We start from the raw sequence: 23,728 nt of genomic DNA, 5'->3' as shown, positions 1-23,728 counted from the left end.
CACTTACATAGTACCTGGGCATTTCACACTAGCTAATCAATATGCCCAGGCCCCAAATCTACGCTCAAGGGACCCAAGGTCCATGTGCGTAGGCTCATACCCATACCCATATCCATACCCATACCCATACATGTGCATGTGCATATATAATTGCTTTATCACAAACCATCCCCTCCTATAATGATTTTGTCCTCCAAATTCAAGGGTGGTCGTGCACAAAAGACACATACAAAAGCCAAAAATTTAAATCCAAAATTGATTATCAATGTTGTTGAAGACCAACACATGAATCGCATGACCCTCAGGGTCAATTGGAAAGGATAAGGGACTCCTGTTGGATGATGAAGCTAATGATGTAAACACCTGGATCAAATAAAGTCCAAGCCATGTGGAATCCAAGACAACAGCTCTCCATCCGCCTGGGTCAAATGGAAAATATAGAGAACCAATGTTGATGATGAAGCTAGCTATGCCTCCTCTTGGATCAAAAAGAAATCCGAAGCACGCAAACTCTAGGACAATGAACAACCTCCTAATAAACTACATAAATAATATAATTTGAGATCGATACTTACAAACTGGGCCTCCCATGATTCAACACCCCCTGCTCCAAAATGCACGCTTCCATATTGCTCCATTTGGATCCTTCGTGCCTCCACGTGCTTTAGACTGGGTTCCTCCTTCGCTGACTTCATTGCTTTCTTCCACTCACGCTTGTGATGAGCGGTGTGGGGCGGGCCCCTTGGTGGTTGACCTCCCTAGTGTATGCCTCTTAAGCGAAGATCTTTTATTGCTAAGTATCGAAACAATCTTTGACTTGGCCCATTTATCTGTGAACTGAACATTGGGGGGGTTAGGATACCTAGAGCATACAACAGTGAGGGTCTCATCAGCTAACCTCTTTGGTTGATCTTTGTAGTGAATAAAGCAATCTCTGTATTTGTTAGCAATTATAGAGCGCATGAAGGCCATGATGTCCTTCCCCCGTGCATCCATCGAGATGCCTCCTATCTGAGTGATGTCATAGTAGATCGTACCATCACCCGGAGGCGCGTCTAAATCATCTGAATCATTCTCGTCCCCACCACCACCCCTCCCAAAGCACTGTGCCATGCATCCCCCACCGCTCTCCCTGCTACTACGCCTGCTCTACTGTGTCGTGTCGAGCTAGTACGCTAGCCACCTGAAGCTGCTGGAGAACCAAGTCTGCACGGGAGTACGCTGACGGCTCTGCGAGAGGCAGAAGGGCCTCCTGACAGCATGGAGGAAGGGACATAGGACGGCATTGGGGAAGGGTCTCGGTTATGTAGCCGGCTAGGCTGTGTTGACTCCACTGGGGTAATCTCAAAAGGTGTGGGGTTGGGGTGGTTTGGAGTCTGTAGTGCCGACTCCTGGGGGGTGTTTAGAGTACCCGTCATGTAGCCGTATAACTCCGCAGGACTGGGAGGGTGCCCCAAAAGGTTATATAAGTCCCGAAAGATGGATTCCCGAGGATCAGGTGAGCCTGAAGCGCTTCCTGGCCACATGATGAACTGGAAAAAAGAAAAAAAGAAGATTACTGATGAACTGAGAAGAGAAAAAGAAGAGAAAAAGAGAGAAGGAAAGAGAGTAGAAAAGGCATGCACAGCGAGGATAAAAGAGAGGAGAAAGGGGAGGAAAAGAGAGGAGAAAAAGAGGGGATAAAAGAGAGAAAAAGAGAGGAGAATAGAGGGAAAAAGAGGGGGATAAAAGAGAGAAAAAGAGAGGAGAATAGAGAAAAGAGAGGAGAAAAAGAGAGAGAGAGAGAGAGAGAGAGAGAAAGAGAGGAGAATAGAGGAAAAGAGAGGAGAAAAAAGAGAGAAAAAGAGAGGAGATAAGGAGAAAAAGAGAGACAAAAAGAGAAGGAAAGAGAGGATAAAAGAGAGAAGGAAAAAGAGAGGAAAATATAGAGTGCAATCTATTTTTTCAATCATGCTTTTTCTTTCCATCATTAATGCGATCCCCTTCTTCAATCATGCAATCCCTTTCCATCATTCATGCAATCCCTTTCTTCATTCATGCAATCACTTATTTCCATGAAAGGAGAGGAAAAGAGAGAAGAAAAAGAGAGAAAAAGTGGGGATAAAAGAGAGGAGAAAGGAGAGGAAAAGAGAGGAGAAAGGAGAGTAGAAAAAGTGGGGATAAAAGAGAGGAGAAAGGACAGGAAAAAACACGTCTATCTACGCGTTTAATAGCGCGTCTACAGACGCGGCTACTTGTTTCTAGCACAGAGTAGACGCGTCTATAGATACGCTTTTAGACACACTTTTAGACGCCCTCTCAGATGCGTCTATAGACGCGCTCTGATAGACATACTATTCTAAAAAGACGAAAAGGACATGCACCCGATGCGCCCGACACAAAAACACAGTTGTTGTACCAAAAACATTCATTTCAAAGAGAGCAAAGGACGAATCAAACGAGAGCAACTTTCAAAGAAGATCAACCCTAAAGAGACTTACCTTCGATAGAGGTATGGAAGCTTCTTGTCCTTCTTCAAAGCTGCTTCTCTTTCTTCTCTTCCTTGTTCACCCTTTGCTTCTCTTTTTTCTCTTCCTTGTTCACTCTCTTCTCTTGTGTGCTTGGAGATGATTGTGTAAGCCTGTAGATAAGTGTGGGTGCTTGAAGATAAGTGTGGATGCTAGGCTATGGATCTGTTAATAGCAAAGCAAGCCCGTTAAAAGTATGCGAAGAAAAGCAAGTGCGCTAAAAGTAGGTTTGAAAATGAAAATCGCGTCTACAGGAGCGTCTACTATCGCGTCTAAAACCGTGTGTAATTGCGCGTTTACAGCAATTTAGACGCGCCTATAGATGCGTACCACACAGAACAGATGCGGTTTTAGACGCGCAAATAGACGCGCTGCCACAGAGTTTTAAGATTAAATATTTTACAAGAGTAATTTTTTTGGGTTGTTTATTTGTAGGATGTCTTCATCTTCAACAAGTAGCTCCAGTGAGGATGAATCCCTCCGTATCCACCATCGCGAAATGTGGTTGGAGCAAAAAATCAAATGTATGTGTGATCGATGTCAAGGAAACATGTATCGTGCACGTAGGATTACACTCAATCACAAGAATGGGATGCAACCGTAAACACTCTTGCGTGGAAGCATATTGAAGACACATGGCCAAGCTTCAAGGAAGAACCTAGGAGCTTGAGACTTGGATTGGGTATGGACGGTGTGAACCCATTTGGTCTCAAAAGCACCTCTTATAGTGTATGGCCAGTGATATTGGTGAATTATAATCCCACCCTCTATGGCGATTAAGAAAGGACATGTTATGTTATCCCTTCTAATTCCAGGGAAACATAAAGTCAAAAATCCTGATGTTTATTTGGAGCCTTTGATTGACGACCTAGAGATACTTTGGAGAGGTATCGAGGTGCATGATGTGAGCAGGCCTCCCTCGTACACGAGACTTCAACTGCAAAGCAATCTTGATGTGGACGATGCATGACTTCCTAGGCTATGGCGAGTATTCAGGTAAGCATTGCACTTCTAATTATGAGTAGGCAAAGGATGTGGCACCCTAAACCCACCTTCAACTCTTAATTGTGTCTATTGTTCAGGTCTCACTACATCAGGTTACCATGCATGTCCTGTTTGTGGTCCTTCGCTTGTTGCCTCACGGGCAGACGCATTGAATAAGGTCATCTATGAGAATCACCATCAATTTCTCCCACTTGATCATCCTAGATATGTTGCCCCTTGGAATGAAGTCCTCCCACAATCACTCATAGAGCGGGAGATCAGATGAGAATTTGGGATGGTTCCACGACTCCTCCACCACTTGGCATGAGCCGGTAAGGGTTTGTAACTATTGTGTGCTATATTGGCAAGAAATAAAGATGGCTCGCTAACACCAGCTTTTGTTTAGATACTCCATCTTTTATCGTTTACCATATTGGTCCCACCTCAAGATCAATCACCTGCTTGATCCCATGCATATCTTTAAGAATGTGGCATCTACCATTTGGGAACATTTGAATGGGACACGAGATTCCGTAGGCATAAGGGAGGATCTACGTACCACAGGGAGGATGCGTGAAGCTTGGCCACAAGAAAGACCAAATGGGCGTGTTTTTTTACCTCGTGCACCGTGGAGGTTATCAAAGCTAGAGATGGTTGCGGTGAAGCGTGCTATTACTACAATTCGTACTCCCACTGGATGCATGAGGTGTTTGAAGGGGGCCTTTACAAAGAGCAATAAAAGAGGTGTAGAGCAATTATATGGCTTGAAATCTCATGATTGGCACAAGATGCTCCAAGTAAGTATTTTATGTGCATAGTATCTTTTTCCTTTCAAATTTGTGAGTGAATTAGAAGAAACTAATCAACCATTCCTCGTGTGTTTAGTTCATACTACCTACTAGCATTTCTTGTAGTGCATCGAAGGACGTGAAAGATTGTATTTACAAGATGGGCGAGCTTGTGAGATACTTTACATGATACAAAATGTGATACGTATCAATGCTCCATGCAAGGTGTTCATATTGCTAATATGGTGTACTTTTTCATTTCTAGGTATGTGAGCTCAAAGGAAATAGATCCCACCACGCTTGAGAATGCTTGAGTTATGTCAGTGGAGGTGGTTTGTTTAGTGGAGGAGACATTTCCACATTCTATTCTCACAAGCCAACTACATCTCATAGTGCATTTGGTGAATGAGATTACTATATGCGGTACTATACATGCACGATGGTTGTTCTTCCTCGAGCGCTTCATGAAGACCTTGAAGGGTTTCATGAGACAAAATGCAAGACCCGAAGGTAGCATGGCTGGTTGATACAAGAGTCACTTGTATATATTTCTGAGTTTCTTGTTGATGTGGATAGCTCTCTCCCACGACTATGGAGAGATGATGAAGACCTAAGGATGACCTCTATTGTGCCTCAAGGGAAAGGACGCAACAAAGTAATAGACACGGAGTTGCTTAATAATATCAACCTCTATTGCATGCTTAATAGTGATGTGATGAAAAGATGGGTGACAAGATACGAGGATGCGAAGGCAAGAAGACAAGAAGAAAGGGCCCTCTTTCGTACACACCACGGATCTCGTGTGCCATACCCTCAGTATCTAAGAGCACTTCCAAAGGATATTCATGTGGATTGGCTACTTGACGAAATGGAGAAAGCAGAGAAAGACGAGGGGATGAATATCACAATGGAAGAATGGGAGTATGCTAGTAGGGGATGCATGAGCAAGGTCGGTATATAGAATGTTATGCATAAGTTAGGAGCTTTCAATAATTTAGATTGCTTATTTAATTGATTTTGTCTTGGTGCAGTGCACTATGTTCAATGCTATATGGTGTCAGGGCAAGCATTTTCGAACACAACAAATTGATGATAAGAGAAACACACAAGATTGCGGCGTCATTGCTAGCTTTGAGGGAGCCAATGGAGCCATGGATGATTATTGTGGCATAATCCAAGATATTATTAAGCTTGACTTTCGACGCTTCTTTGTGTATGTTTTGGATGTAAAGTGGTTTAAGGATGTGGTGGAAAGAGGCCCTAATGTAACAATCAAACGCCATGCAAGTAGTGGCTTTGTAATTATTGACTCCACAAAGTTTTGGCAAAGTAAGAAGGACACACTAGTACTACTGCAACAATGTGAATAGGTACTGTACACACATATAAAAGTACTCACTTTTAAATATTTGATACCTTCGATGCAAGGAAAATAACATGATTGTATTTGTGTTTGAATTAGGTTGTTTATCAACCAATGGTGGATAATAACAGATGGTGGCATGTCATACCTATTATGCCATGTTCCAAAGTGATGTATAGTACATTTACGAATATGGAGCGTATGGAGGATGATCATGGCCATGGAGGTGATGATGACCGTGATACGAAAGAGGAGGATGATCATGAGATAGGAGATACAAATATTGAGGCCATTACCCGTGAGGACGAGCCTACCATTGGTGATGCTGATTTCGATGAGCACATGAATAGCACAAGTAGTAGTGGGTTGAATGTATTTGTAGATCTAAACACTTGTTTGGATTTTGAAGTAGATAGTTTGGCAAGGGTTGATCTCATTGAGGATGAGATTGAACCGTAGCCCATCATTGATATTGGCTAGACTATTTTACATATTGTCTCATTCTCCTCACCTCACTTATTTTTTGTATATGTGGATTTGCAAAAAAGCATTGATGTTTTTGTTAAAATTATGTGCTTTGGTAATCATGGGCAATTTTTGGAAAGCAGTGATGTACATTTACCGGCCTACACCAAAATCTCACTTTTTGTACTCTCTGTTTTGCGTCTAAATACGCGTCTAATTCTTAGTGTAGACGCACTAATAGATGTCCTAATACACGCGTAAATAGACGCCCCAATACACGCGTAAATAGATACGATGTTAGACGCAGTGTTAGATTCTCAGTATAGATGCCCTAATAGACGTGTCAATACATGCACAAATACACGCGCTATTAGATGCGCTGTTAGACGCGTCCGTAATTTCTCTATTCAAGCAATGCCTATAGACGCGCCCACTATTTTGCACGTCTATAGTTGCTTTGTGTTGTTGTGTGATATAGACAAGATGTGGAAGGAGAAAGGGTACTAGCAAAAGTTTTACGACACTTTCCCATCATCCCTCAGATTAAAACAATGTTCAAGTGCAAATCCATTACAGGATTGATGACTTGGTACGTAACATAGGTCCACGGAGGGTGTTATGTGTGTGCTTGTAGATTCCCCTGCATGGAAGCACATTGAAGAGAAGTGGGTAGCCTTTCGGGAGGAGGCTCGCCATATTCGACTCGAACTAGCGATGGATGGAGTGAATCCATTTGGTCTATGAAGTTCATCATGGAGTACATGGCATGTTTGTCTAGTTAACTATAATCTTCCACCATGGCTAGCGGTAAAAAAAAGGACATCTTTTAAGGTACAAGGTGAAGAACATGGATGTGTATTTAGCCCCTTTAGTTGAGGAGCTTCGTGTTCTATGGGAGGGCATTGAAGTTCATGATATTTCCAAGAGGTTTGGACAACGTGCGCTAACATTGAGAGGAATACTTATGTGGAATATACATGATTGGCATGGCTATGGAGAGTGCTTAGGTAATATTATAGCTTGTTAACATATTATGTTAAGTCATGATTGTCATCCAAACTTACCTGCTACAATCATTTTTGAAGTTCTACAGGGCTTTCAGTGTTAGGGTATAATGGATGTCTATTATGTGGGCCGCAACTTGAGGCTCGATACTCAAAGTCTATGAAGAAGATAGTATACGAGGAGTATCTCCCAGTGGACCATCCTTTGTGTGAGGGATTTCTAGGGAGGTCTCCTCGCATATGGAAGAGCAGTGATTGGAGGACCTTATGGGAGCTGGATCCAACCTGTACACCTCCAGGAATGAAGCGTCTATCCATTTTCAATCAACTTCCATACTGGAATGGCCTTCTAGTGAAACATCTTCTTGACCCAATGCACATTTTCAAGAATATAGCCAAGGTGCTTTGGAAAACCATCACAAGAGCAAAGGAGAGCAAGGCACAACGAGATGATTTACAAGAGGTTCAATGTATGCACCACTTATGGGCCCAAAATAGAGCAGATGGAAAGGTGAAGCTACCAAAATAGAGCAGATGGAAAGGTGAAGCTACCAAAAGCACCCTGGGTCATGACAAAGGATGAGCAACAGCGTGTAAAGAAGTGCATTAGTGAGTTTCGTACCCCTACAGGATGCATACACTGCTTGAATTGAGCATTTACAAAGGACGATGAGCTTAGTGGCTTGAAGAGTCATGATTGGCAACAATTCTTGCAATTCGTCGTGCTTCCTATAGCCATCAAGGATTACCTCAACGATGACATTAAAGCAACAATTTATAAAATTGGTGCAGTGGTACGTTGGATATTAAGGAAAGAGATTAGTAGAGACACATTGGAAGCAGCACAATTAAACTCCATCGAGGCTATTACAATGGCTGAGAAATACTTTCTAATAAGTATTTTAACCATTCGATTGCACTTGCTAGTTCATGTGGTTGATAAAGTTGCTATGGCTAGGGTTGTCCATAGCCGATGGATGTTTTTCTTGGAGAGATTTATGAAGACACTTAAAGGATTTGTTTGTCAAAGAGCTCATCCCTGAAGGTAGTATGGCAGCCAGCGGGATGGCTTGTTTAAGAATCACTTGTATATATAATTGAATTTCTCAGTATGTCTGATCTCGATATGCCAAGATTATGGACACAAGAAGAAGATGATCGACTAGTTGGGGAAGAGCCACAAGGGAAAGGCCTTGTGAGAACAATGGATGTAGCATTACGTGAGAAGATCAATAAATTTTGCATCTTAAACTCACATGCTATGGAGAAATGGATCGATAGATATAACTTGGTGAAGGCTGAAAGGGACCAAGATCGTTTGAGTTTTAGAAGGAGTCAAACAACCCGCACACTACCGTACCCAATAGAACTTGCACTTATTCCAGACTTTCCTTCTAATAAATGGCTCGAGCAAACCATACTACAAGCTAAACGCAATGGTGAATCCATAAGTGATGAGGAGGAGGAGCTTGCATATGGTTGTGATTTCCATGTATGTGAGTTAGAGATATCTACACATTGTCTTTTATGTTGTGCTTTCGTGAATTTATACAATAAAAGTACTTATTTATTGTGCTTGCAGTATCGTAAGTTTGGGGCAATTTGGTCACGCGGACGTCACTTTCGACCGAGTAGAAGGAATAGATAAAAAGAGAACAACATTTGATTGTGGTGTGAAGGCTAATTTCATGCAAGAAAGTTGTTCAAGTGCAAGTGATGGCAATACTGAAGTAGGCATGCTAGATTATTGTGGAACAATCTAAGATATTATCAAGGTTGGATTCAGAAAGTTTGATATGTTCATTTTTGATGTGAAATGGTTCAAGTTGGTAACTCAAGGGACGCAAGTAACTGTACGCAAAGACAAGTGTGGATTTCTTCAAGTAGACCGCACAAAGATATGGATTGACCAAAGGGACACATTTATGCTACCAGAACTGTGAGCAAGTCATCTTTGTGGAAGACCCGACAGATCATAAATGGTTGTTTGTGACCCAAATAAATCCACGTGGAAAACAAATATTTAAAGAGGTGAAAATAGCAGTTGACTGTTTGCCAGATGCTTGAGGAACTCCCCCCCAGATCATGTGATGGTTGAGCATACACCACTAGCACCTATTGAACAACAAGAAGAACAAGAAGAAGACATACTAGTTGAGGAAGTAGGTGAGGCTCACACGAGATTAGGATCGGATGAAGGTGTACTCATTGAGCAAATACATCTTCACCGAGAAACACACACTAGAGATAATCCAGAAGAAGAAGTGATTCAAGCTGTGTATGATCATGATGCATCGACAGCTCTCATGCTAGAGCTAGAAGAGGATGACGACATGGATGAATTACCTTCTACTACTACAAGACAATTGGTTCCACCAATTGACAACAATGATGGAGTATTTCTAGAAATAGATTTATTTGGAGCCATGGATCTCACTGAGGACGAGCAAGTTGATGATGAACTTTAATTTCATTGTAAAATAGAGCACTTCTTAATTGCACCTTAGTGTGATGAGGAGGAGGAGCTAGCATTTTTTCTCCTTCAAAGAGCTTGATGGAAGTTATACCCTCCTCTCTCCCTCGGCTCCCCCCTTCTCTCTCTCTCTCTCTCTCTCTCTCTCTTTATCTCTCTCTCTCTCTCTCTCTCTCTCTCTCTCTCTCTCTATCTATCTATCTATCTCTTTCTCTCTGATCATCTCTCTCTCTAGCTCTCTCGCTCTCTCGCTCTCTCTCTCATAGACACATATTGCAAAGAGGTAGAAAGAGAAGGTTAAAACACACCCCAAGATGGGAACTAGCAAATATTATATATAAATTCAATTTAAAAAAAAAGGAAAAATTTTGACTGTTATTTCGGTGACTTTTTCCACGCTTATTTCGACACATTTTTCCACGCATATTTTGACGCCTATTTCGACGCACATATCGACGATGTGACCAGGTGTGGAAACTAAGCCTCGAAAAACAATGATTCTCTTGCAGTGATTGTTGGCTAAAAAATGAAAAGGTAAGAGAAATAGAGAATTTAAAACAATTTGTGAATAACTGAAAACGTAATTAGGGTGAACATGAAGACTTATCGTGTGTAAGTCAAGATGATAATCGTCGAAAACTCAACATAATCTCATGGTAGAGATCATAACTTAAGTTAAGAGTTCCTGCAAAGCTGAGAAAATGTCTAAAATAATTAATTCTAAACAATGTAAGTATAAAAATAATTTCCCTTTGAAAAATAAATAAATAAATATTTATCTCTTTATTTCTTTCTCTTCTTCTTCTTCTTCTTCTTCTTTGTATTTCTCTCTCCTCTTCTTTTTCTTCTCTCTCTCCTCTTCTTCTTCTTCTCCTTCTCTCTCTTTTCTTCTCCTTCTTTTTCTTTCTCTCTCCTCTTCTTCCTCTTCTTCCTCTTCTCTTCTTTCTCTCTCCTCTTCTTCCTCTTCTTCCTCTTCTCTTCCTTCTCTCTCTTTTCTTCTTCTTCTTCTTCTTTCTCTCTCCTCTTCTTCTTCTTTTTCTCTCTCTTCCTCTTCTTCTTCTTCTTATTTTTCTTCTCTCTCTCTCTCTCTCCTCTTCTTCTCCTCCTCCTTCTCTCTCCTCTTCTTCTTCTTCTTGAGGAGCGCTGTCTATGTGATGGTCGTGCCGTTGTGTGCCATGTTGGGGCTCTGACTACTGTCCCTTGGTCAAGACTTGTGCCCAAGGCAGCTGATGCTTGATTTGACCTTCACGCGATGGATCCTCAGATGTCATGTCAATGTTGCTCTGAGTACTAGAACACATGGACCTCTGTTGGCCCCGGGCCGTTTGCCTTGTTCCCGGGCTATCTGAGCGCCCCACACACAACTTTTTACAGAACGGAGCATAGCCACACGCTCTGATACCACTGAAATAAGAAAATGTAGACCTCGAGAAGTGCATGCAACCTCGAGAAAACACCATATTAGGTCCCAATTGCCCCCCTAAGCAAAAGCATCCACACTTGATTATTTTATAGTATTTTATTCCATCAAAAATAGATTACATGGCTATTTTAGCCCAAGCTTGCTCTACAAGCTTTCTTTTTATAAAAATTGGATGGTAAAATATTTCAAAAATCTCACTCCTGTGATAGATTTGAGGTCACATGCATGGCTAATAAAATCATAAGATGACGATCAAAAGTTACACATCTTTCTAGCTACTCTGAAGGATGAGGCTGCCAATTGGTATTGGAACTTGGATCTAGCTTCTTAAGCTACATACAACGACTTATCACAAGCCTTCCTTACTAAGTTCGGAAGGCAAGGTTTCCAAGACCGATTAGCACAATAACTAGACTACTTGTCTCAAGGCATAAATGAGAGTATTGACCATTACATCAAACGAATGGAAATGATTATGAGGAAGATGGGAGCTACTGCTCTGAATGAAGTTTCATCAATGGCCTTCAAAATGTAGAGGCATAAACGCATGTAAGCCTTAGGCCTCTTGTAACATTAATGGATGCAAAATAGGAAGTGAGATTGGAAAGATGTGCAATTAAGTCAATAGTAAGAAAAAGCAAGTGATGTTTGTGAGTTAGCATAAAAAGGTTACTATGTTGGTGCCAAAATGATTTTTTATATAGATTTATCATATAACTCATGTTTGTATGTGAGAAAAAAAGAACTCAAAGGAGCACTTGGGTCCATAGATAACTCTCAAAACACTAGGGATGTTTACTCACTAGTCTAATCACTATAAGGTGATTTCAAAGCATCTCTAGAATTAATAAGCATTAGTTCACTTGTTTCAAGTTTTCTTAGATAAAAGTTTCTAAGTGATTTGCGAGATTTATTGTATGGAAATATAAATGCAGACAAGCTAGCAATATCTTTGAGTCACAAGTGAAATATGAGCCCAAAACAACATCAACTAGAGTCTGGAGAATGTGGATTATGGAAGGAAAGGAAATATAAGGTAAGGCAAAATTGCATTTAATACAAGAGTGATAAAGTGAGAGGGTAGTACTTTTGCTTCTATCTTAATCTAAATCCATGCTATAATCGTGAAACATATGAGTGTGTTGCTTCAAGTTGTGTTGTCATGTCATAGATTCTTCTCACACATGGCTACACTTTTCTCAAAATTGAGCATGTTCTTTTGCTACTTTTTAGAAATGGTACAAATGAATCATACCTTCTTTATTGTTTGTGGCTAAGTTTGGGATAAGCTAATACTTTGTGTTAGGAGTTGACATGTTCAATAGTATTTTTGATGCCTCCTTTTAAATATCACATCGTCGAACACTCAATTGTCCTTATTGGTTGTTTTGTCTCACCATAGTGATGGCCCTCATGTATGACATCCCTAGGGTACTAGGGTTGTAACTTGTAGGTCCTTCTTATAAAGTATCTATACGTATCCTCTAAAGGGAAAAAAGAAAATTTACATCATGAAATCTCTCAAAAGCAACTCATGTTTGCTAGCATAAAAAGGTTACTGTGTTGGTGCCAAAATGATTTTTTATGTAGATGTATACATATGGGGTTGTAAAGATAACTAGTTTGGGATCCGGAGGAATGATCTTATATACATGAAGAAATGAACTTCACCCACAATATGCAAGAGTTTATATGGAAGACTTATTTGACCATCAATATTGATTAATCAACAAGGAATATGGGGTTCTCTATAACTACTTTCCTTCATTGGGGTTCTACAAAACTTCACAGGTATGCATGATTTTTTAGTGGCATCACATATCTAAATCTTTGTATATTTTCCATCCATTGGGGTTCTATGCATGAATTTTTTCGTGGCTTCACATATCTAAACCTTTGTATATTTTCCATAGAGGGCTAAATTAACGATTTATCAATAACACATGTATGTGTGGGTGGACTGCATCATGGATTTAAGGTCCAGATCCTTACTCTATGGCAAGACTGGCCGCCGCAAACCGGCCAGGGTGCCCCCTTAGCTTCGGAGAGGAAGCATTCATTCCATTGAAGATGGCCGAGGAACCCCGTTTTGCAAATGGATTGTCCTTGTTGAAGAGGCTACTGCCGGCTTTTAATTGATGATGGCCAGGCTGCAGCTGGCTATTCAGGTTGCTTCCATAAGCTTCTAATTAGCCAGCCAGCCCGGCCAGTCTGCATCTCGCTATCATATTATACCCGTATTGCCCTTAATTCAGGAGGCGAGCTCTGGTACTCTCTCGTCTTGTGCCAGTTAATTAATAGTCGATAAACCATGGGACTAGAGGAGGCTAATAACGCAGGCCATGGGAATTCTGATGTTATTAGTGACATCACATCAACCGAGGATCTTGAAAGCCTTACAGAGCCATTGCTTCCCATCAGTGCAAAATCCTCAAATAATATGGAGGCGTCACTAGATCAACGCTTGCAAGATCCTGATGGGGCTGCTATTATTGATCTGATAAGAAGGGTGGGTTGATGCAACACATGAGTGACTATGACCAATCTTTGCTTTGTTTTGTTTTTCTAATGGTACAAATCAGTGACAAAGCTTTGCTACTTTGATGCGTTGATATTACATGAACTCCTGTTGATCTTCATTTTTAGTGGGTGCAGGTGGTTGGAGAAACCATGGCCAGTTTTGTTGTTGTGTTTACAGTGTGTGCTGTCACTGTTAATACATATGGAGGGGGTGTTGCTTCTACGTTGGCCACTTCCTTGATCGGAGGGCTTGCTGTAATGGTGACCATTTTCTCCTTAGGGCATGTTTCAGGCGCGCACATCAACCCTGCAGTCACCATAGCTCAAACTGCAGTTAATCACTTCCCTTGGCGTCTGGTAAAGAATCCCCTAATCATTCCATCCTAATTAATGCTCCCCACGTTGTATCTGGATTATCCGAATTTATAAATATGACCCTTAAACAACAACGCAGTAAAGGTAATCTGCTCAATTACATCCGCGGATTGGCGGCAATCATAATTACAATAGTTACGTCTGGAACTCCTGACGATATACATCTCCGGTTTAGTTTAAGCCTTTGTTAATTAACGGCAGCCACATGTAAAGTGCACTAATATAGTCCACCCCCACACGTGTTCAGGCTCCTCTGTACGTGTCGGCTCATTTGGTGGGCGGGACACTGGCATCTCTGGCTGTTGAATTGATTTGCCTTCCCGAAGCAGGCATCATCTTGGTGACACCCAAGACTACAGCTCTGCAATCTCTGTTTGCTGAGACCTTAGGTGGTTTCTTGCTCCTGTTTGTGGCCTCTTCAGTCTACACGGATGCAAGAGCGGTCAGTATTTCTACTAGTTTGCTACTTTTTTCCCCTCTTTTCTTTTCTGGGAACCGAAATGGACAAAATGAACAGCCAACGCGCAATCAACCGTATAAAAGTCATATATTAGAACGAATCGATGGATTTCTTCTAATTCGCATGAGTACAGCCGGCCCTAATAAGTATTGAGATTATATGTAGCAGATCAAATATATTTAACCCGTTGATTTGATTAATGTGATGCGTTGGCAGATTGGTGAGTTTGCAGGCATGGCCGTTGGATCCATAATAGCCATCGACATCGTGGTTGTGGGGTAATTCAATAATAAATAAACGTGCAAACATGATAAGTGCATGTTTATAAGACATGCAGCTAGCGCATTGAGCACGTCAAAGATAAAAATGACTGTAAAAAACTAATTCTTAATTAAAATGTGCACATATTATTGTAATTGGTTTCTCGTTATGCAGGCCGGTGTCAGGGGGTGGTGTGAACCCGGCGAGGGCGCTAGGGCCGGCGTTTGCGTATTGGAACTTCGACAAGGACGTGTGGGTGTTTGTGGTGGGGCCTATTGTGGGCGGGTTGATGGGGGCTGGCCTGTATAGACTGTTGAGAGCCGGCGACTCCATTACACGCTACAAGTACCAAACCAACAACGGACGTACTTTAAGTGCTGCTGCTGCAGCTATTAGGAGTCCCTCGGCCTCCTTAATCAAACACCTCCGCCAACTTAGCGTAACTACACGCGCCGTCTCATGAGCGCTGGTGGAGCTCTCCAAAATAATCATCACAAAATAAGACCCCGGGTCTTCGAGCAACGTAACGGCGAAGACAATCATTTCTTAATTATGGTCTTTTTGTCTTCTTTGGTTTTTGTACTATAGACCAAGTCATTGAAAATTTTGAGTGACAATTCCGGCATGCTATCGTGTTAATATTTAATTACTACATAGTACACACTCTTTCGTAAACAAGAGAATCTTTCCTATACATGCCTGGTTGTTGCCAGGTGCCTTTGAATATGACACCTAACAGACAAATGACACGCCAAAGTATAATACTAGTTATTAATTGAAGAATGTGATATGAGAATGGCGACGCCCTGAACAGACATTCCACTACGGTCCAAAGGTGCGTTGGCGAAAGAAAAACACTAGCCAACACAATGGCGAACACAGTCGGTTCACCAGCTAGCTATCACTATCTGCTTTCTTGTATTGGGTATCCAGTCACGTGAAGTCAGTGTAGTGCTATCTCATGGACCGAACTATCGAGGAGTATATCTCTCGCAGTTGTTGGATATCTCTCTCTCTCTCTCACACACATACGTACCACGTACGTACCTATATATGTATGTGTGTATGTATATCTATGTATATATGTATGAATATGCATGTATATTGAAGATGATGATAGTAATACATCACATCATGACCGCGTTAGTCATGTCAAGACATAAAATTTCTAGATTGCACTACAGCACAAACCCCTAGCAATGGATTAGAAATGGTGCGTTTTTAAGCTAGCGTCATTTAAGCAATGACTGTTGTTGTATAAGCGACGAAAGCTTTTTAAGAAAAAAAGTCATCATATATACGACACACTTTGTCGTTGTATGGGACGTCACATAAACACGACTTATTATACGTTGCATATACACGTCTGTAACGATGCTTACAAACTAAGTTTTTGTAGTGGTGTCACTTAGGCGACGCTCGCGTGTTTTTAAACAAAAAACATAAAACAAATCACTTTCGCGAAATCGTAGGAGCAACAGCACACAGAGAGAGAGAGAGAGAGAGAGAGAGAGAGAGAGAGAGAGAGAGAGAGAGAGAGAGAGAGAGAGAGAGAGGATCTGTATGTGTGTGTGTGTGTGTGAGAGAGAGAGAGAGAGAGAGAGAGAGAGAGAGAGAGAGAGAGAGAGAGAGAGAGAGAAGAGAGCGGTGTGTGTGTGTGTGTGTGAGAGAGAGAGAGAGAGAGAGAAGAGAGCGGTGTGTGTGTGTGTGAGAGAGAGAGAGAGAGAGAGAGAGAGAGAGAGAGAAAGAGCTGTGTGCATGTGTGTGTGTGTGTGTGTGAGAGAGAGAGAGAGAGAGAGAAAGAGCTGTGTGCATGTGTGTGTGTGTGTGAGAGAGAGAGAGAGAGAGGGAGGGTGTGTATGTGTGTGTGTGTGAGAGAGAGAAGAGAGCGATGTGTGTGTGTGTGTGTGTGTGTGTGTGTGAGAGAGAGAGAGAGAGAGAGAGAGAGAGAGAAGAGAGAGTGGTGTGTGTGTGTGTGTGAAAGAAAGAAAGTTATATTAACATCTGCAAAAAGCCAAAATGACCTATGAGACCAAAAAACAATATATTAACCTGATATGAGTACACGATACAAACTTAAATAAAAATGAACTGAAACGAAAGAAACTGAGCATAAAACTAGAACTGTGAGTTGATTCACCTATCACTATCTACTTTCTTGTATTGGGTATCTAGTCACTGTAGTGCTATATCTACTTTCTTGTATTGGGTATCTAGTCACTGTAGTGCTATCTCATGGACTAACTTTGTGCTATCAAGTATATTTATGGTTGTTGTTATATATATATATATCACACACACACATACGTACGTACTTCTATGTATACATACATACATATATGTATGTATGTATGCCTATATAATACATACATGATTGCATGCATGCATATATATGTATATAAATATATGTATATTCATGTATGTATGTATATATAATACATACATGCATGCATATATATATGTATATGAATATGTATACAAACATATATATGTAATATGTATGTATATATATATGTATATGTGTATATATACAGATACATGTACATATATATGTATGTATGTATGTGTGTGTGTGTGTGTGTGTGTTCGAAAACCCAAAATGGGGTTAACATCCTCCCTACCTCATGCACGTTCTGTCCCTCGAAACCCATTAAGGCCTAAATACCCTATCATGTAGCTTGTGCCAATAGTGATTCTTTGACCTCCTTAGCATGTCATGCACCCTTGGTTTCTTTATGTAGAGTTCCTTGCTTAAACATAAAATGCTTCAGTGGTGAATGTACAGGCATTTTCTTCTTCTTCTTAGATGGAGAGGCTTGACTTGGGAGTGGAGAGTCTGGATCATTAGGAGTAATTGAATTATTCAAAATAATATTGATTGCTCTTGCACGAACACTCCACATCCAAAACTCATGAGATACAAGAGTCTGTTAAATTAAGAAAATTTCTTAGATTTAAGAACCTAAAACTATAGAAAATAAGTTAAAAAATTGGGTAAAGATTTATAGCAAAAATAGTGGGTTTTTAACATAACCTACACTGCTATCAATCTCGGTATACTTAGACAAAAGAAATTTCCACACATTGGCAATAACATGCCATCCACATGAGGTAGAATCTTTTTGTAAAGCAACTGGCTGATTTAGAAACTTATACTGTGCATCGTCTTCAATAGCTGTTGCAATAGCTCTCTTACATGCCCTATTAAAAATTAAATTATATATGATTATATACAAAAAAGCAAGGAAAAATAAAGTATGAAGCTTAGTAAAGAAGATCAATATTCAAGTTATTAAGAGAACTTACAATTTAATTTTCCCATGCATGCCAGTCAAGCTGTTCATAAAAATAACACTTCTTCTCAGAATATTGATAACACAAGCACTCTAGTGTCCATTGGAAAAAAGTAAAAGAAATATTTAAGAAAGCGAATATCCTTAAAAGAATTCTACATATATGTCATATAGTAAACACATAGTATCAGTTAGAGACAAACCTCTCTATATATACGGCAAAACAACAAAACAAATGTTCTTATTTTTCATTGGCTTGAAATATGATGGGAGCTTGGAGGTCTTCTTCTTCATATCAATCAATGCTGGCGAAACTAAGGGATCGCAAATGAATACCTTGTTGACTTGATTTGGAAGCAATTTCTTCATAAGTGCCTTGAAAGAGTTTATAAACAAAATAGAAAATATTCATACATTAAACATGTCATGAGAAAAATGTATTCATACCTTAAACACATGAGAACAACACTGTCACGTCATTGATCTCCTTATCCTTCTCTACACACAAGCATGTAAATGTCCCTAGGAGAAATATAGAGGTAGTCTTTCTCCATTATGCTAACATTGCAGACCTTGGTACATGGGCAACCCTCTCAAAATTGGCTTTCTCCAACTGCACTAGGGTCTCTAAGCTATCATGCACATGTGAGATATTCTCCTTCTCCTCCTCCTCCTCCTCCTCCTCCCCCCCATAACTCTTTTTGCCTTGCTTCGATTTCCTAACCAACTTTCTTTTCTTCTTGTTGGGAGGACTAGGAGAAGTGACTTCTTCTACTTTTATATTATCTACCTTTGATTTCCTTTTCACAATGCTGGGGGAATTACGAGGATCTCAAAGGCTTTCCTATCCCTTATTGGCAAGGGATGAAGAAATTTGTCAAACCTGTACCTAACCCTGCTTACAAGTGTCATGTCTCTGTCCATCAAAGTGTCTCTTCTTGCATGGGCAGCGCATATGAAGCTATCATTCATAAAATCTATAATGAAGTCTTCACAAGCTTCTTGTAGACATGCCACTGCACTACTCTGCCATCTATAATATCCCTTCCCTTTGATACTATCACTTACTGTCTTACAATTCTTAGGAATGGTGCCCTAGGGATGAGAAGATGTGTCGACTCTTGTGCTTGCCTAATCTCCGCAAACAATCTCTTTTGTTTCTAAAGGAAAGTTCTTGCTTTGGATATATTATTTCTCCCCTTTACTGGTTTCTTCTCTAATGGTTGCTTAGATGTTGTTGCCTCAGCTTCAGTTTGAGGTTTTGGCTCTGAATCTTGCTGTTTTGGAAGGGAGGGATTAGGGTACACCATCCTCACAGTTTGCTTCATACGAGCCATACTTGCCACAAAGCGATAGTAAAAAACCAAATCAAGATGATAATCTAAATTGCGTCGACGACGGAATCATGTATGTCGTCCAAGGAGCGATAAAGCAAATCGAATTTCACTCGAAGATCAGCATCGCGTTGTTGACGGAATCGAGCAAGGAGGATAAGCCTTCCGTTCGCGGAGCAATAGAAGAAATCCTATTCAAGACGATCGTCAGTATCATGCCATCTCGAAGGAATGGGCTGATGCGAGAAGGTGCCTGCTGTCCCCATGGAGAAAAAAGATAAATTTGAAAATAAAGAAAATAGATCTTGCCCTGTCAATGGAATGGGACAAAAAAAATGAATATTTTCTCCTTTTTATAGAGTGTGATTTCATCATTATTGTGAGGATGACGTAAGTCCTGCACATGGAGATTCGGCACACTTTGGTGATGTCAACCCTACACGTCCGTCATACACGAATGATGTCAACCCTAATAATGTCAATATATAGTCGTTCCTTGTTTAAATTTTAAATTTTTTCCTTTTGGTTCCCCTTCCTCACACCATAGAAATCGATCGCTTTCGGTCCCCCTTCACTCGCGCTGTAGAAATCGAATGCTTTCAGTCCCCCTTAACTCGCGCTGTAGAAATCGATCGCTTTCAGTCCCCCTTAACTCACGCCATGGGAATTCAGTTCACCATGCGATAAGCAATTTCAGTTTTGGTTGGTCCTTCATCCCTCGTGCTGTGGCCAGCAATTTGAGCATGGAGCAACAAGTGGTTCACTATTATGATCCTGTGGAAGATTTAGATGTAACACTTGAAGAGGTAATAGATGAGCCTAGTGCTAATGAAAACCATCTGTGCATGGAGAGTGCTTAAAATCAAACTTCGTCATCCCTGGGCTGCCCTTCTTTCTTATAAATGGCAAGAATTTTATCCTTCTCTCCCACATATAAAAGCTTTATAATTTAAGGGAGGATTATTACCTCGCAACAATTATAGCAGATGGTTGTGAAGCTGCCAGAGGTATATTCGATGTGGAGAATGAACATAAAGAGGAGTTTCTAAAGTTGGGCACCGAGGTGACATAGAACTTCATTGAAACCCCTAGAGCCATGCCATTGTACTTTGACAAAGCCAAGGAGACTAAATCTTCTCTTCCCACAGAGCTAGAATTTCAAAGTCTTCAAGAGGAGTTGGGATTTACTGAAATGGGAAGAGAGCCCTTACCCGAGCTTGATCAAGGAAATGAAGAAGGCTCCATCAACCTCTGGGATGCATACAAGTTGGAAGAGGTAGAGAACCAGAAGGTAATTTATTTATTCTTGAGTGAGTTTATGTTATTGACTGAATTTATGTGAAAGCCAAGTTCTTTGTTTAATGCAGATAGAGCTTGATGATGCCAATGGTTTCCTTGGACGTGGAGGTGCTGCCTATGCGAGAGTTGGGCAAGATGATGCTCTTGCATGCTACATCCCATCGATTGACAAAGAAATATTTATTGTCTACCATAGCAAATATTCTAGTGATGTTGAAATTCCACTTCTCACACTCAAGTTCTCACACTCAAGGCACTATCTAGATATACGAGCTATTCTTTTATCCCTTATTACAATACACATAAGGTCATGCTTATAGAGAAGTGTGTTGCTATTCGTATCTTTGGATACGATACAAGATTTTGGCCTACCATAACCGGATACTTCCTCTGCTATGGTAGCTATGCTCTAGGTGCCGGCAGACTAGAAGATGTAAATGCACTCAAGGGTTATAGTCGCAAGAATTTTTTGCGCTATAGAGGAAAAATGCCCAGTGAAGAGGAAGAGCAAGTAGAGAAGAGACTCAAGAGCAATTAATTATCTTGTCATTGTAAATATTTTGTTGTATCTTTTATGCAATGAAATGATGCGATTAAGTTTTAATGTTGCAAGCCTGTATTAAGCAAAAATATTTACAACTCTTTAAAATGTTGTCTACTTGTTATGGATGTTCTTATTTGTTTGGTATACAAAATTTCGTTACACTAAATCCAAATTCTTCCTTCTCATCTTCTTGATGATCTCCATGTCACATGACGTGTTGGTCTTATGCCAACTGGCTTTCCACTTCAGTGATCTCCTCATTTTGGCTTGATTTTGTGCTGCCTTTGCTAAATCACTCGTACGGGCCTTTTCCATGGATAGTTTTCACCCAAAAGTATATCTGTAAAACCAATTGAACATTTCTTTAAGGTAATTTGTATGAGTCTTTTCTCCTCCATGTCGGGTGTTTTTGAAATATACTCCTCTAGCTCGATAGTGAGATTTTTTCATTCCTTGGGTGCTCCATATGTCAAGAGAACCATATTCATTCATGAAGTATGCACAACAAGCATACAAAATATGTTGCAGAAGAAAACAAGACCAATTCAGAAGCTATTATTCATAATCTGATTCATTTCAAATTGATTGAGAAGAAAGAAACTCTACATGTTTACCATGTAATGCGTAATGTTGGTATCATCCCATGTATCGACCATGGCCTTTGTAAAATTTTGAAGCTCTTCGTGAAATTTTAGGCTCCCCTCTATAGCCATCCTGCTTTTGGTCATTAGTTTAACTATTTTATTGAAGTCTGACCAAACCTTCTCACGTAGAACTACAAGGCTTAGATTGGTGTAGTCGAACGTCGTACATTTACACAAAATTTCTTTCCACAAGTCCTAGGACTTTGAGTTCTTTACTTTTTCTGGCCTGTCTAGAAAATGTCTTGCCTTATATCCATTCATAGACACCTACTGGGCCACTTCATGATTCATGCCAGAGGTCTTCTTGTTGTTAACAGTAATCTGCACATTGCCGCCATGGCACCCAATTGAGTTGAGTAGCTTCTCTACTTTTTGAAGAGCTTCATGCTGTCTTTCCTTGCCTTGCATGGTAAATGCATAATCAATGTGACACTTGAGCAGACGATCAAACACACGTATGAATGCATGCAAAGTACAAAAGTGAACATTCTTGAGTTTCAAGGGAATAATAGGATTCCATTTGGGGTCTCTTAAATGCCTATTTGGCTCAGCTAGCATGTTAGTAGACAAGACACTACCAACCCAATTGCCAGCATCATCATCCACCTCTGTGTCATTCTCATCATCTTGATTCTCTAGCTTCCTCTTCTTCCTGCCTTCTTCTATTTCTTTTCTCTCACCATTCTCATGCACCAGGGATGGGTGGTTGCAAGATGAGGGTACTCACTTTCATTCACTCTCTCTAAAATTGGGACATCGACGCATCTGGGGCGGAGTACCTCGATCGTGATATTGCCCCATCAATTAAAACACGACACGTGCCTCCCAAGCCTAAAGCAAAATATCTCAAACGAGATACCAACCAATGCCACGCTAGCAAGTCCGGGTTTCTAGTTATCATCCATGTCACCAGTACAGGGTCACCGCCAACACACTATCTCGATCGAGATATTCATGCCACTCGGATCTGCATCAATGCCATGGTGTATCCCCCTAGACACCTTGCTCAAATGTACATTCAACATATTTAACCAGCCCATCTCCACCATCCACATATCTCAAACGAGATATTGAAATAAAATCTCGACCATTGAAATACCTCGTTCGAGGTATAGAGATGCAATCTCATCTGTCCACATATCTCATTCAAAGTATAGAGATGAAATCAAGACCATTTAAAAACCTCGAATGAGGTACATCTACAAAATCTGACCCGTCCATTCATGCACATTTGAAGATGCGATCCTAGCTATTTAAATATCTCGATCGAGGTATTAAATGAATCTCGACCGTCAAACGTACCTCGATCGTGGTAATGACTTAAAATGTAAGCCATCCATGTACCTCGATACTGAATTCAAATCTCAGCCGTCGATCCTTCACCAACCCTAAAATTAAGTGCGTATCTTGGCCACTTCTCTCACTAACCCTAAAATCTAGAGCGTACATCTTGCAAACCCTAAAGTGCATGATGCCACTGACCCTCGTTCGAGGTTATGAAACCGGATCTAATTTTTTTTTGCCTCATTGTCATAAGTCGTTTTCACTCTCCTTTCTCTCTTGATTTGGATTAACATTAGTAGGCCCATTAGCATTGTTTTATAGCTTCATTAACTTAGCACTAAGCATTGGACCTTTCACATTACCTATTTGTGTTAGGCTTAGGTTTTAGCATGGAGTCACATGAGGAGGGCTGCTCGTCTATTATGGACCTCATCGCGGAGATTTACTGCGAGTTAGTGGCTATCTGTAGGAAAGCTAGAGACACACCGTCTACATTACATATCATGGCAAACTTGGAGGCGATGCTATCGTCCCTTTGTAGCCTTCACGATATTGTTTATGTAGATGAGTGGATAGCCCACCATTGCACTGCTCTTGTGTCACATGGCCTGACATAATCGTCAGGTATGTGATCTTGGTCCGATTAGGGATGGAGCCTACTTAGATCTTTTCCTCGATAGCCGTGGGATGAGGCCTGGGGCGGGCAA

General features: G+C 40.7%; 1 protein-coding gene across 6 annotated transcripts; it reads left to right on the top strand.

Moving 5' to 3' along the window:
- Positions 1 to 12,617: 12,617 nt before the first annotated feature.
- On the top strand, positions 12,618 to 15,237 carry LOC147622394 (putative aquaporin NIP4-1). 6 transcript variants are annotated; one of them, XM_086821935.1, is made up of 6 exons: positions 12,618 to 12,798; positions 12,986 to 13,516; positions 13,654 to 13,884; positions 14,150 to 14,344; positions 14,579 to 14,640; positions 14,798 to 15,237. In XM_086821935.1, the coding sequence occupies exons 2-6, from the start codon at positions 13,319 to 13,321 to the stop codon at positions 15,084 to 15,086; spliced, it is 975 nt and encodes a 324-aa protein (XP_086678061.1). In that variant the 5' UTR covers positions 12,618 to 12,798; positions 12,986 to 13,318; the 3' UTR covers positions 15,087 to 15,237. The 6 variants fall into 6 exon arrangements, with proteins under 6 accessions (XP_086678061.1, XP_086678065.1, XP_086678064.1 ...); XM_086821937.1 differs by lacking the exon at positions 12,618 to 12,798 and having other exon boundaries at positions 12,809 to 13,275; positions 13,372 to 13,516; XM_086821939.1 differs by lacking the exon at positions 12,986 to 13,516 and having other exon boundaries at positions 12,621 to 12,798; positions 13,663 to 13,884.
- Positions 15,238 to 23,728: the final 8,491 nt, after the last annotated feature.

Source organism: Cibotium barometz, chromosome 28, assembly GCF_041138505.1.
Source record: "Cibotium barometz isolate CiBa-2024 chromosome 28, ASM4113850v1, whole genome shotgun sequence".
NCBI lineage: Eukaryota > Viridiplantae > Streptophyta > Polypodiopsida > Cyatheales > Cibotiaceae > Cibotium > Cibotium barometz.
The sequence above is the reverse complement of the archived record's forward strand: the minus strand, read 5'-3'. Positions and strand labels throughout refer to the sequence as shown.